Source organism: Perognathus longimembris, chromosome 3 (assembly GCF_023159225.1).
Source record: "Perognathus longimembris pacificus isolate PPM17 chromosome 3, ASM2315922v1, whole genome shotgun sequence".
NCBI classification, from domain to species: Eukaryota; Metazoa; Chordata; class Mammalia; order Rodentia; family Heteromyidae; genus Perognathus; species Perognathus longimembris.
In genome coordinates, this window is record NC_063163.1 from 19,661,234 (window position 1) to 19,677,509 (window position 16,276).

At 34.1% G+C, this 16,276-nt stretch overlaps 1 protein-coding gene across 1 annotated transcript in view; it reads right to left on the reverse strand.

Annotated features, from left to right (window-relative positions):
* Window positions 1–339: 339 nt before the first annotated feature.
* Ndfip2 (Nedd4 family interacting protein 2) overlaps window positions 340–16,276 on the reverse strand; it is a 59,106-nt gene continuing 43,169 nt past the window's right edge. Inside the window, exons 4-8 of the mRNA XM_048341201.1 lie at window positions 14,158–14,251; window positions 10,118–10,242; window positions 7,188–7,254; window positions 4,160–4,265; window positions 340–1,327 (exon numbers count right to left, since the gene is read on the reverse strand). Of these exons, the coding sequence (XP_048197158.1) occupies window positions 4,162–4,265; window positions 7,188–7,254; window positions 10,118–10,242; window positions 14,158–14,251 (390 nt within the window). The 3' untranslated portion in view covers window positions 340–1,327; window positions 4,160–4,161. The remainder of the gene's footprint in view (window positions 1,328–4,159; window positions 4,266–7,187; window positions 7,255–10,117; window positions 10,243–14,157; window positions 14,252–16,276) is intronic.

Sequence of the window (16,276 nt, forward strand, 5' to 3'; positions counted from 1 at the left end):
TAGTGATAATCAGTGTCCAGTAAACAATCAATTTTGTTTAACTGTATGGCTGTATTAAAGGATTTAGTTTAAACAGTAACATCATTTATCATTTTTAATGTTGACAACCAAAAGCAAAGAAAATTGAAAAGTCAAATATATGAGACATAAAATGATTTGCAAGATATAGTAGCTTATGAATGTAAGCACATTCCAGCTGGGGTGGTTATGCACTCTTTGTGCATGCATATACACACAACCCCTGCCCCCAAATTACACACAGATGTTGCCAAATTCTGAAAAAAGGTCTGACGCATCTCAAATTCAGGGTATGACTTTGACAAATTAATTCGACAATCATAAAGTAACAGAACAAGACTTTATTTGCTAAGCTTAACAAATTAAATATCTGAAGAAAAATTACAGTGGTATTGAAAGGTATTTTTATTGGCTTTTTAAAAGACAAATGCAACTGAGAGAATATCTTATTTGGACAATTAATTTTTTAAAACTGTCTTAAATGAGATAAATATCTAATTCAATCTCTTCCTGAATCTTTAAAATGAATAATACTAAAAACCAAGCTTCCCTAAAACCAATATGCTCCTTAAACCTTTTTTTTTTAAATAAAGGTCATTTGCAATATCCACATCTTAAAATTTTTCTACTTCTTAAAATTGAGTAACACTCAAAGTTGTACATATTAGTTCACTTAATTTAAAATTAATGAACATATACCTAGACACAATTTCTAAGAAAACAATGTAAAAACGAATTTATGCATGGTTATTTACAGAAAGAATCTGACTAACATCATGTTCAAAAATATGACAAATCCATTCTTATAATCAGCACTGCAGGTATTAATAAACTTTATATATATATCAAATGTATTTCTTATATAGAATTATCAGATGAATCTAAGAGCTGGAAACTAAAGCATGTGACAAGATTAATAATGTTGCTTTTATTATACTAACCATCAAGTCAGAAGCCATTGGCATTTACACACTGGAAGACTGTTTATCATTCAGCTATTTCAATTATCGCAAACATTAACCAAATGTGGCTGGACTTTACTGCTACAACTTTATGATTTCTTTCAAGTATATGCAAATATTTTAAATAGGCACATATGCAAATGTGCAAAACAAATGAAATACAAAGGAATGAACAGAAATGGCTTGTAAACATAAAACCATCCTGCCATTCAATTTTGAAGCGCCATCTTTTCTTCACTAATTTTTCTTTTATTATTAGTAGTCTTCTATCCTATTAAAGTTGTAGGTTTACAGATGATCTGGAAATTTCACATTGGCATAAGAAAGGAATGTTGAGTTGATGTAGTCTAGAGACAAAGAAAGAATTAGTCTTAAAATGTGTTTAGTTGCACTTATAAATCATAATAAAAGCATTTTATTGCAGCATTATGCTAGGTATGTAATGTTTTCTTAAATCTAATAAGTATAGTATATATCAGAATATATTCTAAAGCATTAATTTCCCATAAAAGATAGTCATCTAGAAAATAATTACATTATATTTGAAACTGACTCTTTAAAATATACACCAAGTAATCACAGTACTCACAGAATACCATTCAAATTAGTAAAATTACTTTGTTACTAATACTGACAAACATATATATACACATATATCCATATATAAAATATGTATATATATGTAAATGTGTGTATATATATATATATATATTTTTTATTTTTTTTTTGCTATTCCTAGGGCTTGAGCTCAGGGCCTGAGCACTGTCCCTGGCTTCTTTTTGTTCAAGGCCAGCACTCTACCACTTGAGCCACAGAGCCAATGTATGTGGCGCCAAGGAATTGAACCCAGGGCTTCATGTGTATATGAGGCAAAGATTCTACCATTAGGCCATATTCCCAGCCCTGGGAGTAGGATGATTTTATGGAATACCTAGAAAATTCTTCTCCCAAGGCTTTTGCTTTAATACAATCTGGAAATGAAATTGTACTCACTATACTATTCAATAAAAACAACTATATATGTTTATCAATTACACATGTAAGTTATAAAGTTAAATCACAAGCCATAGAATCTATTTATAGAAAGCAATTATCTGTCAATATTCACAAGGGACTGGTTCCTAGACTTTCCTCAGATGCCAATGCTGTGACTGCTTAAGGGTCTTATATAAAATTGTAACAAATTTACATATAACTGACACTCGTCCTAATGTTGTACACTTTTATAATACTTGATATAATTTAATTATTATATAAACCAATGTAATAATGTGGTGTTTAGGAAATGATGGCAGTATGTATGTAATTTGCTTTTTCAAATACTCTTCAATGCATGATTGACACAGAACTCACAAAAACAAGAGTACTGATTATACTTAGCCTTGGTATCTAGTAACACCTTGTCTTTTCAGTTCCATACTCAAAAATGGAGTGTTGTAATGCAATTTTGCATACAAGCTCAGATATCGTAAAAGCTTAAGTCATTTCCAGATATGAAGTATCTTGCTTTAAAATCAGAACAGAGAGTACAGATACATGGTCTCTATGAAACCATGGGTGCCGAACACATAAATATGACTGTACACAGAAATGAAGTGCAGTTTCTAATTTCTTTGGATGTTTTATTAATTTATTAACACACATTTAACAGTACAAGGAGGGTGGTCATTATGATAATTATGCTTATTTCTTTATGATACACATTAAGGAAACAAAAATGTAACAATGACACAACTTTTAAAAAAATAAACAATAACAGAACTATTTTCTTCCCACAAGTTTTATTCCTTGAGCTAGATTGTTCTGTGCAACAAACTGCTTTCCCACAGACTTGTGGGATTTTGTTTTGTCTGTTTTGCGTTTAAGTACAGTACTGGGGCTAAAGTCAGGGCCTTGTGTTATTTATTAGGTAAGTGGTATACTTTAGATACCCCACCCACTCCAGTCCTTTTGTCTTGTCTTTTCTCAGTTTTTCTTTTCTATTCTTTCTAAAGCATTTTTTCAGATAGGGTCTCACTTTTGCCTAGGTCTGTCTTGAACCATAATCTTCTTTACCTCCAAGTCTCTGGGATCACAGTTATGAGCTACCAAGCCTAACCACTGTAGCTTTACTCACCAGATATCTAATTGGATGTCAAATAGATTTTTGCAAAAAAGAAAAAAAAGTAATAATAACAACTTATCCCAACGTGGGCACTGGTGGCTCACGCTTGTGAGCTACTTCCGATGCTAAGATCTGAGGATCCTGGTTCAAAGCCAGCCTCAGTAGGAAATCTGTGAGGCTCGTATGTCCAATTAACCACCAAAAAGCACAAAGTGGCACTGTGACTCAAGTGGCAGAGTGCTAGCCTTGAGCAAAAATGCTCAAGGACAGTGCCTGGGCCCTAAGTTCAAGCCCCAGAACTGGCACCAAAAACAAAACAACAACAACAAAAAAGCTCATCCCTTCTCTGTAAGAAGGATACTTTGTGAGTTCTTGGACATCTTCAAATGTTGTGCTAGTGATTACATCAAATATATCCTGTGGTCAAGCCTTCAAAAGAAACTTTAGAAAATATGGTTTAACCTCATGGGGGGGAAGGGAAAGGAGGAGGAGGGAGGGGGGAATGAGGGAGGAGGTAACAAACAGTACAAGAAATGTATCCAATGCCTAACATAGGAAACTGTAACCTCTCTGTACATCAGTTTGATAATAAAAATTTGAAAAAAAGAAAAAGAAAAAGAAAAAAATATATGGTTTAAAGTCATAGCTGGTTATGGTGGTACACATGTGTAATCCCAGCACTACAGAGGAAGAGACAGGAGGATCCTGAGTTCAAAGCAAGCCAGAGCTATGTGTTAAGACCCTTATCTCACAAAACAAGAACTAAGGATGCAGCTCAGTGGTAGTGTGTTTGCCTAACACATGCAAGGCTCTGGGTTCAATCTTCGCTATTTTGAAAATAAAAACAAAAAATTAATAGAGTATATTCATTATGTACTATAATAACTGAAATAATGCAACTCGGTTTTAGAGATCTGAAAAGTATCTAAAAGTTTAGGAAATATTAAATTTCAATAAGCTATTACTAGTACAAAATAAATATGCTGAGTGAACTTATGAGTATAGCTTAAGCATTTAACATGTATCTAGTAAATGTGACTACATAAAGGAATAAGCAGACATGATATTTTCTTACCTCTATAATAAGAAGAAATATCTTGTTCTATGAGCAGCTGCCATACTTTCAGACATGTTTCTAACTTTTAAATAATTAACAAATCCTCTGAAGAAAAGAAGCAGTCCTGAGAAAATTCAAATAATGTATATATTATGCTCTTACACAAAGAGATCATGATTAAAGTAGAAATTTATTGGTAAGACCCTTTTGATCCTTCCTCATTATTAATCCATCATAAGAAAATACATAGAATATGTATGAAAACATAAAAATAAATAAAATATAAAATAAAATGTGACTGGTCATATCCATTTAATTTCTTAATGTTATATATATATATCAAAATTAAAACAATTCAGCTATGATGTGATTTTATAATCACATCAAAATACACATTTGCTGAGTCACTAAGTACTCAATGCTTGTAAACTGACCCACTCGTAGAAGTCATTTTAATCAAAATAAAATAAAAGGAAAGGAAAAAAGAAAGAGAAGAAATAACTGATCCTATTGGGGTTGGAGGCATGGCTCAGTTAGTAGAGCACTAGCCAGTGAGCAAAAAGTGTCTGAGATTGAATCTGGGTCTTGGGTCAAAATAATTATTTTATTTTTAATCGAACTTTTCAATATAACTACTAAGCAAATAAAGGCATCTTTATTTATAAAAATTCAACTGAATATATATGTGTGCATGTTAACATAGAGGAAAAATCAAATCTGACCAGCAATAAATATCAAGTATCTGTCATCTGTATTTGAAGATACAATGTATTATAAAGATTTTTACTACGAATTATTTAAGTAATAATAAAAGAATAATGTATGATTAAAAATGGAAACAGACTCAAGAAGTAATATTTAGGGCTGGGGATATAGCCTAGTGGCAAGAGTGCCTGCCTCGGATACACGAGGCCCTAGGTTCGATTCCCCAGCACCACATATACAGAAAACGGCCAGAAGCGGCGCTGTGGCTCAAGTGGCAGAGTGCTAGCCTTGAGCGGGAAGAAGCCAGGGACAGTGCTCAGGCCCTGAGTCCAAGGCCCAGAACTGGCAAAAAAAAAAAAAAAAAAAAAAAAAAAAGAAGTAATATTTAGAAGACTGTGATTTCTTACGTAATTATACATCTTAAAACATTGTCCTAAAGAATAAATATTGGGCTGGGAATATGGCCTAGTGGCAAGAGTTCTTGCATCATATACATGAAGCCCTGAGTTCAATTCCTCAGTACCACATATATAGAAAAGAAGTTGCCGAAGTTGCACTGTGGATCAAGTAGCAGAGTGCCAGCCTTGAGCAAAAAGAAGCCAGGGACAGTGCTCAGGCCCTGAGTTCAAGCTCCAGGACTGGCAAAAAAAAAAAAAAAAGGAATAATCATTTACATGACAGGCATTTCTAATAATCACAAAATCAATGCCTGTGAAATGCTTCAAAGTTGCAGATAAAAAAATACTAGGTAAGTAAAAAATCATTAACATTATTAGTATAAGCCTTTTAAGTACTCAAGAAGCATTCATTAACTCCAGTAAATTTATAACCAGAAAATGGAGGAGGATAGAGACAGAAGATACATGAGTGTACTTTCTTTCTCTAAGAAAGTAAGTACTGGGGAAATTAAAATACAATATCCAAAAACATATTTGCCCCCACCCCCCAACTACAAGACAATAATCAAAAGACTTAAAGAAGCATGTGTGTAATACACTAGAGGGGTAAAACAGAGAAATATACAAATAACTAAATCACAGGCCTAAACTGAAGCTAAATCCCATCCTGCCTGTTTTCCACATCCCAATTCCTCCTATTTGTTACTCTTTGACTTGCACCCTTCTTCCCTGACAGATGCAGCTCAGAGACAAGTGTTTTCTAAATGCAGAAATGCTGTTGAAAAACATAAGCCAAAAGTATTTGTGAGATCTTTCTTTTGTCTGTGAGGCTGCTGTTTCTAAGACATTTTGTTCTGCTCAGGCATTTTCTAAAAGAAGCCAATTTCATATCTCAAACCTAAGGACTCAGGGTCCATTGCTTCTCAGCAATTTAGAATGTGCTCAGCCTTCTGAGTATTACAAATACTCTAATAATTTATTAAATTTCCAAATCTTCCTACATAAATGCTAGATTGTGACTCTAGGAATTGGGACTTGTTTCCTGCATTCTACGCTGCCCACAGTTACCTTCCTTAAGATTTCTTCTGTCTACTGAAAATGTACATATATGCAAATATAATCAATACACTTAAGCCCGTACAAGATTATAATCTTTTTCTACTTCAAGTAAGAAACTCAAAGACAACACACTTTAGGCAGCCAGAACTCAACAATATAAAACTGGCTTAAGTTAACCTTTATATAAGACTGCCTCCTCCAATATCACACAATATTAAAATAATTTCACTGTAATTACTAAAGAATTTAGTCACCTTAACTGATCACCACTAATTTACTTCTCCCAAAGTATCCAACAGCATGATTAGATAAAAACTCAGAGAACACTGCCACCTACTGAAATGCTATGATTTTTAGCAGAATCATGAATAGATGAACCAGATTTGAACTATGAAGTCAAAGAATGTGATTTTGAAATTGTTTATTATATGTCCTTATTTAAAATCCATCAAGTTCATCTTTGTTAATGAAAAGACACCTAAATAGAAGCACAGTGATCATTAGGCATGAAGCCTTCCCTATTAATGTTTAATGATTAACACAGGGCACACTTTAAAAGCATAAAGCATGCTTCCAAGATTCAAAATTAAAGAGAATGGATAAAACACCCAAACCACCCTACTCTCCAATTTCCTAACATCATTGTAAAAAACTAAACATGAACCACAGATTCTTTACATTTACCATCTCTGGATTTTGAGTCTAAGACATCCGGAGGGCTATACAGAATTAATTGAAAAACCACGATAAATATTTGAGTATAAGAATATCATAGCAAAGAAGTTATTTCTACACAAGTTCTAACAACCTATTTATATTTTATAATTGTAGGAAATACCAAAGTTAAACTAATTTAAACTGAAATGCATACAGAATAAACTTACCAAGTATCAGAAATATCCACCAAAGCCAATACTGTCCATTGAAATATCCAGTAAAATAATCAGAAAACTATGAAGTAAACATAAATATGTCATTCAAATGTGCATGCCTAACTCTGAGAAATATAGATTATCCTCAGTTTCAAGATAATCTACTTCAAATAACCTCTCTTATTTGAAATAGCACAAAAGGAAAAATAAGAAATAATGATGTGCATGTATAACTGAGAAAATCCCTCTGCAATAGAAAACATGTAAAATGGTTTATAAACAAAAAAGTTTTTAACTGCTTACAAGAAAGCAAAGTAAATGCTGTGTATAAGCATCAATATTTTCTCAAAGAGTTCATGTCAGTCTTTTTTTTAACATACTCTCAAAGCCACAACTACTATCCCCAATATGCTACTACAGCAGCCTGCTGCTTTGGATATTAACACCAAAAGCCACAATAGTTTAATCTTACCAGATGGGGATGTTCTGGTGACCTCTGAAAAGAAGCGCTTTTAACCTTCTTTACACCCCCTGCTGTTAATCACTGCCGAAAATACTTAACACATAAAGACCCCTAACTCATTAGTCTTTTTATTTTCAAACTAGATGCTTCAGCATTCAGTTCCCAACAAGTGAGCTGAGAACCGCTAAGTGAACTTTGAAGTGGCATTTCAACACTTCCTACTAGTAGCCATGGTAGACAGTTTCCCATTCTGTGTGATGTGGAAAATAAACAGGAAGACAGACTCTGATGGCATAGGCATAGGACACAGTATGTTTTCCTTGGTTAGACTCCAGATATTGCACTTATTCATTTAAAAAGATTTTTAAAAACAGTCCAGTTTTCTTCAGGTATTTCTTTCTTATTCCTTCTCTACTTACTCAGCACCTAAAAATATGTCCCAAATAATTATTTTTTAAAGTGTTTCATATAACCTACGCTACTACTAAAAACTTATAGCACTGTTTCTCCTGCAGTTCAAATGGAATCAGTTAGCTAAAAGTTATTTTGTTAAATGTAGGTTTGCACTTGAATCCAAAATTAATATAAAGTATTTCAAAATTCCTGTTAATTTCCATAAAAGATGAAAAGTGTATAGCTTTAGTAATAACAGAAATGCTTACTATTTAAAGCATTTACATAAGGCCACTATTTGTGATTGTTTTTTCAGCAGATTTATTCATGTGGTGAAAATTCCATACTTAATTCATAAGTAAAATTAAAATGAGAGACTACTATGAGGGCAATTCTCACAATTACTCAGATTAAAAAGCTGTCCACAAATCTCAACCAAGAATCAATTAATTGATAACCAAAACCTGTAACATGGTCTGAACCAATAAAAGGTTCTGATAAGATTACTGGAACCCTGGGAAGTTCTAAATTTTAAAATAATAAATAAATGCATTATATTCACACTAACATTTATTTTAATATATGAATAATTTGTGACTTTATAATACAAATGAATTAGCAAAGCACTTGAAGCATTTGTGAGAGCTGACAAATTATTAGACTTAACGTTCTATGAAAAACCTTGCAAGCAATTAGCTGATTTCAATAGAAATCAACGTTTAAATGTAATTTGTAGACTATTCACTGTATGCATGTATATGTAACTTTTCAGAAGACCTATTAAAAAAAGGAAGAAAGGAAGGAAGGACGGAAAGAAGGAAGGAAGGAAGGACGGAAGGAAGGAAGGAAGGAAGGAAGGAAGGAAGGAAGGAAGGAAGGAAGGAAGGAAGGAAGGAAAGACGTACGTACTAAAAAGCAAGGAAGAAACTTTTGTAAAAAGAAGCCTAAGCTTATAATAGTGGTAATATTCAGAGGCAGAAGGATCAAGAGTTCAAGGACAGCCTGGGTTACACAGAGAGACCCTGATTTTATTTTATTTTTATTTTATTTTAAAGGGTGGAGGGAGGGAGGAAAAGAGAGAGGAATGGGGGCTGGGAATATGGCCTAGTGGCAAGAGTGCTTGCCTCATGTACATGAAACCCTAGGTTCGATTCCCCAGCACCACATATACAGAAAACGGCCAGAAGTGGCGCTATGGCTCAAGTGGCAGAGGGCTAGCCTTGAGCAAAAAAAAGCCAGGGACAGTGCTCAGGCCCTGAGTCCAAGGCCCAGGACTGGCCAAAAAAAAAAAAAAAAGAAAGAGAGAGAGAGAGAGAGAGAGAGAGAGAGAGAGAGAGAGAGAGAGAGAATGGAAGGGGAGGGGAGGGGAAGCAGCAGTCTAAAGGGGATGACTATTTTAAGGGTATCCATTCCTTACCACAGAAAACTGTTTTGGAGCTAGAAATGTTGCTAAGACAAGAAAAAGTAAAGGACACATCAATGTCTCCCAGCACATTATCTCGCAATCGATAAGAAGAGGGCAGAAGGTGATTTATAGCAACAGGGAAGGTAGAAGGAATGCAGAGGACAGGGATAAGTTTAGCTACTTTATAGGCCTTTACTTTTGAGACCTGAATGTTACTTAAGTTCATAGTAACTTACTAAATAAAAGAGGTTTTTTGTTTCATTTGATTTTAGGAATCCCTGCATTATATCACAATAGTAGAGGCCATGATTTACTGAGTGCATTACAGTAACAGGGCAGTATGTTTTACTTCCCATACCCCACAAAACCCTGTAAGGCACCTATTGGAAAAACCAATACTTGGAACAATTAAGTAACTTAAGGTGAAAACAGAGAAAAAAGGTGAGCCAGAGACAGACTCAAATTTCTTGACTATGAAGGGTTTTTTCCCCTGCTATACTAATACTCTCCTAAACATAAATTATAAAATACTCACATCACAAGGACTACTTTAAGTACAAAAGTAGGAGTCTTTAATTGATTGAATACATGTGCATAAAGTGGACATTTATGAACCATACAGAAAATTTCACATTTTCTTTCATCTCTGACAGTGGAGGTGAAACCCATCAAGACACTCACCCTGACGATAAGGATCCATTTGATCAATGAAAGGCCAAATCCACAGATAGCACCATACCTTCCAGCTATGGTATTGGTGATACAGAAGGATAAACAAAATCCAAGCCAGTTGAAAATAAATGCCACTAAAACCAACAAAAACAGTTCTTTTAAATGTTAAGTTGGAAACAAAGTAACAGAAATATAGCATTTCACTGTTCAAGTGACACAGCAGTTCCTTTTGTTTTAACTCTAGCAAGTGAACTGCTTTTTAGACTACTATAACTTACCTTTGCAAGTTATCTGCTATATGTCAGCAAACGGAGAAGCTTAGTTTCCTGTCAGTTTGGTTAAGAGGAATCAATTCTGTAAAGCTTATTACTGGTGGGTGACACTACTTTTCGCTCTCTTTTTTTCTTAATACTAGGGTTTGAATTTGGGGTTCTACACTTTCTAGGCAAGAGGGCTACAACTCCCATCACAATCCAAGCCCTTTTGATCTAGTTTAGGGTCTCACTTTTTGTATGGACTCACCAGGCTCAAAATCTTCCTATTTCAACATATTGAAATAGTGGGGGTGACAGGTACATACCACAGCACCCAATCCTATTTAGTTGAGAAAGGGTCTTGTGAACTTTTTGCACAGAGCCACAATCTGCCTACTCTGTGTCTTGAGTAACTAGGATTACAGACATAAACCATCAGTGCCTGTAATAATTTAAAACAGCTACAAACTAGACCATAATGTAGCTCCCTATCCTAAATGATCAGCCCACAATAGCTTTTTTGAAGAAAAAAAAAAGATAAAACAATGAAATACAATTCTTCACAAATATCTTACAGTATAATTATACTGTAGTTTTCTGTATTATTTTTCTGGTTTCATTAACAAAATGCAAATCCATCTAAAAGCAATACTAAACAGTTCAACAGAACAAGTGTTTACTTTTCACATATATGGAATATTTTTAAATTCATGCACTAAAGATGCTCAAAATGCAAATTAAAATTAGATCCACCATATTCCTAATTAGAATATCTAAAATAATCAAGAATGTCCAAGCCGGGGACTGGTGGCTCATGCCTGTAATCCTAGCTACTCAGGAGGCTGAGAGCTGAGGATAGAGGTTCACAGCCAGCCAGAGCAGGAAAGTCTGTGAGATTCCAATCTCCAATAAACTACTCAGAAAAGGCTGGAAGTGGCAGGGTGGCTCAAGTGGTAGAGTGCTAGTCTTGAGCACAAAGAATATCCATACCAATTGCTGGTAAGGAAACACAGACAAGAACACTCATTTTTTGTTGGTGTTAATGAAAACTAGTAGTTGCTTTGGAAGAATAGTTTACAAATTCTTACAATTCAGAATTTATATTTCAAAATACTCTCCCAATTCTTCTTAAGTTAGGAATAACTTAATTTCTCTCTAATAATGCTTCCCTCATGTCTAAAGTCAGAATAATACAGGAGACTACTGACAGCCTGGGCATGCTGAGACAGGACTGTCACACATTGTAGAGAGAAATAGCTGAGTCTCAGGAGAAACATTTTCTAAACAGAGCCAAATAATCCATTACATTTTAAAGCACTGGAGTTCAAGCAAATTTCCAGAAGCTGTCAATTATCCACTGGATCAAATCATAATTACTAGAGTTTAATTAACTGATGAACTAGAATCTATCCTATTTTCTAAAGGTTTCATAAAAATTAATATTAGAGATACTCAGACTAAGCATGTGTAAGAGGAGATACTTTGTGGTAGCACTTTAAAGGATAATGAGAAATATATAAATACATTTCTTCCTGTAATATTATCAAATTTAAGTGTGAACTTGTTTTAGAGTTATATGAAGAGACACAAAACTGAAAATAAAGAAAGCAAGAATTAACCTATGAAAGGTTTTCACTGGAATAGAATTAATTATTGCTATTTTATTTGCATAGGTGTAACCTAAAATGCTTATTGTATAAACCATATTATGGAACATATATTTTTAGACCTTATTTAACCAACAATAGCTATTGTTTGATAGCATATTTAATAGCACAGAAAATAAAACAAGTTGCAATTTTAAAAATAGCCACTAGAGGGTAGTAATTACAAACCTATACTTATCAAAATAAGGTCTAAGCCTGCAACCTACAGGGAACAGGAAATTTTAGTAAAAGACACAATTTCACTGACATAATATTGGTAAATATTTGTAAAATAAGAAGTATAAAACTATGAATTACAGGAACATATATTGGCAAAACTTTAGTAAAAGCCAAATCATTTATATGTATAATCCTTATATAGATACAAAAAAATCTATATAATTATATAACCTGTTAGTCAACACATTTGTACTAGTTAATATACTATCACTACCCAAAATAAAGCCCTCTAGTATGTCTTTAAAAAAAACCATACATTTACTATATTTACATTTGTAAAATATTTTCAAATCTAACAAAATAAAAAACATATGGTGTTCTGTGAAATATAGTAATACAAAAATAATAGCCATAATTTCAAATAACTAGTTACAAATAATAAACTACACAGACAGTGAACTTAGAATCTTTCCTAATTCTGATCTTTTAAAAGCTACAACCATTAAAGGAATTAATGTTGACGCTATTCTTTTTAAGACAAGGTATACACTTACTGGCTGAATGAAAACCAAAAACTAAACTTTATCAGATTAATAACACAAAACAGCAGTCATTTGTACTCTAAGAACTGATTATCTTTTCATTTATCTATGTTATCTGACTTAAAAATTACAGTTAAACCAGTTTAAGAGTTAAATGTTACATATACACAAGCAGCTTGACAACCTGCACAGAATTTAGGAAGTTTTAAAAGAAAAATATTGCTGTTGGACCCACTCCACTCCCTACCTCTATTTAGTAGTGACACAAAGAGTTTAAAGCAAGGATCCACAACTGCACAAAGATGGAAAAGGTAAGGCAATGTCCAGAAACAAAAGTCACTCAATGCATGAAGTACCATTTTCTGTTTGTACAGTTAGATGTGCCAATTCTTTCTCAGTTTTATCATCAAAATAAATCTTACTATTAAATTGAATTAAATCATCATTCTATCCACAAGTGTAAGAAAGCTTGATCATTTATACAGGTTGAGGGCAGAAACTAAGCATACCATAGTCTAATTTTCTTAATGAACACTAGGTTTCTATTATAGGTTTGAGCTATTTAAATAATTTGTGTCCTCATATTATTCAGTGAGTTATTATGTGTTTTTATTTTTAAAAAAAGAATCCCATTCTTTATTTCATTTGGTATTTTATATACAAGGCTGTGCAGAAAGAAATTATCCCTTCCACTCAGAGATTATGACAGTAGAGTGAGAAGCATTGGTTAGACAATCATAGACAATTTGCAGTTAGATTGAGTTACTGTGTTTATTACATGCTAATCTTTGTGTTAGGGACTGAAATAACAAAACCTGTAACACAGTCTTCCCTTGTAGGGTTTTGCTTCTTTTCTCCTCGTTTGGTGCTGGAGATCAGGAGACTGAATCTAGGGCCTAAACCACATTATTTAAGTACTTCATCACTAATCTATATTCTCTCACAGAGTTTAAATCTATTTTCTAAGTCAAATATTAATTTACATGTTATAAGATGCTAAAATATTACTTAAGCTTCTAATTTAGCACCATTTTCAAAAATAAATCATACACACCCATGCTTTTTTTTTTGTCTCAAATGACATCATCCTGGTCACCAGAACATCCTTTTCGTTAAGGATTCCTTAAAAAATACAGCTTAAATCTACATCAGTACTGCAGCATTTCTCTTACTAAATCTTATTGAGCTTAAATACACTTACCTACCTTCACATGATCAGCATCTAGCATAATGGCTATAATTTTGCAGTTAAGTGCTTTAAGATTGTAAGTCTGTGTTCATTATTAGCTCACTATCAGGAAAAATCTACATTTTAAATGAGGTAAATACATGCTAGCAATGTTTTCAATATGTTGCTATAAAAACACACAGGCAACATGATTTTTAAAAAAATAAAAATAAAAAGACAGCTTGGAAAGATTACTTACTGAAAAACGCCAGCATGAAAATGCCATCATTACCCACTCTAAGCTGGTCTGCATCGCTGAAGTCATCTCTTTGTGGACACTCTTCCTCTGGATTCTATAAATCATAGAAATCAAGACATCTTACTACAGTAATTATCATCTTAACCTTAAGAGTAAGAACACTTTAGTAATAATGTGATGCTCCATGCAGGGTCTCAATGGCACAAATGGAAATTCCTGTTATTGGGAAGCTGAGGCAGGAGAACTGCCAAGTTGTAGGCCAGTCTGGGCTACACAGTGAGACCTTGTATCAAATAATAGTAAAAGAAAAAAAAGCTAATGTTCTCAATTCGTTGGTTTTTGTTTGTTTGTGGGTTTTGGGTTGTTTTTTTGCCAGTCCTGGGGCTTGAACTCAGAGCCTGAGCAGTTTTGCTGGCTTCTTTTTTTCTTTCCCCCTCAAGGCAAGCACTCTACCACTAGGTCATATTCCCAGCCCCTTGTTCTCAATTTGTTGTATAGACAAAATGAGATGACTGCAATGTCTGCAGCAAATATTACTTTTTCATGGGCACCTCTGTAAAGGTTAAAAGTAAACATAAAAAAGCTGAATGAAGCTAAGTTCACAAAAAATAGTACTAAGTGATAGTGGTATCACACTGCTGCCTTATTGTCAAATGGAAAAAACAGGAACTTTATTAACCAGTGGTAGAACACAAATTGGTACAATCTCTGGTTTGTAATTTAGCAATTATTTATAAAAATAACACTTTTGCTTCTCCCTAATATAAACTGCGCCCTCTCCCCATCTGTTTCCTTGCCACCAGGAGGCAGATAAGACTCTGCTAGGAAAAGTGTGCTGGAGAGAGAGTACTTTAAGCAGAACTTAAACAGGCAATTCTAGTCGAAGCCCAGAAGACCAGAATGTGGAGAAAAATGCAGACAGTAAAGCTGTCTTGGTAAGATTCAGTCAGAAATGAGGATTCCATTAGGAATTGTACTAGAAGCAACTCATGTTATATTCTGAAAATAAACCTGTGTATATTTTGTCTGTGTCCTCACTCATTGAATGAAATTGTATTTAAAAGTAATGGGCTATTTAGTGGAGGAAATTCAAGATAGCACAGCATCCAAGAAGCTGCATAGCTACCACTGGCTGCTTCAGCTGTGTTTATAGTAGAATTAGGAGCAAAAGCAAAGCAGAAACACCTGAAAAACTTGTCAGAAAAGCCAGTGTTCATTTGGAGCTAAGAAAGGCATAGTTTCTGAAGAGATTAACATCAATTAAAAAACACACTTTGCATCTCGAAAATAGAAAAGATGCTTTCAGAGCATCTCAGGAATTGGCCAGATGGAAACTAACCATGCATCCACCTATCTGCTAGCTCAACCTTATGAAAGAATAACGTGATTAAAAGACTTTCTCTTGAGAAGAAAATATTTCCAGGTCTCCCTGTTCACACAGAGTGGACAAGGAAGTTTTCTCCTCGGGATTCATCTCACTGTGGTCAGCTGACTAGAGGTTACTGCAGCCAAACCTACTGTATGAGTTGACAAAGGTCTTTGGTGTCATCCATATGATGCTGTTTCTTCAGGAGTATAGAAAGCAAGGGATTTGGGTCATGGAAGACCACTCAACTTTTAAAGAAAAGTCCAGAGGCCAGGTAATGTGTAACAGGGTCATATTCCCTGAAAGTAGCCCTTGAGAGAGTGATATATAGAAATGTGAGAGTGAAGACTAAGCTGCGATGGAGACCTCAGGATGTTGGAGATGCCAGGAATATGGAACATCTTCTGAGGAAAGCTGCAGGAAGCAGTGAAGTTGGCTCAACGGAGTTAGCAAATATCAAGGTCACAAGTATTAAGTTACTAAAGCCCACTGGAGCTCACATCACATCATCACATGCCCTACATGCTGAACATGAAGCTACAGTATTTAATGTTTGCCTTACAAAGTTTGGTCTTGCTTTGATCCCATTCCCCTTTCTATGCATTAATCCTCCCCCTTTTGGTTATTCTACCATTGTGCATTAGAAGTATGTGACTTTTTTTTTTTTTTTTTACAAAGGTCTACAAGTAAGAGACTGCTTTCAATCTCAGTATAAACTTTAAGCTTATAGTTCTGAACAAGATAGAACTGTTA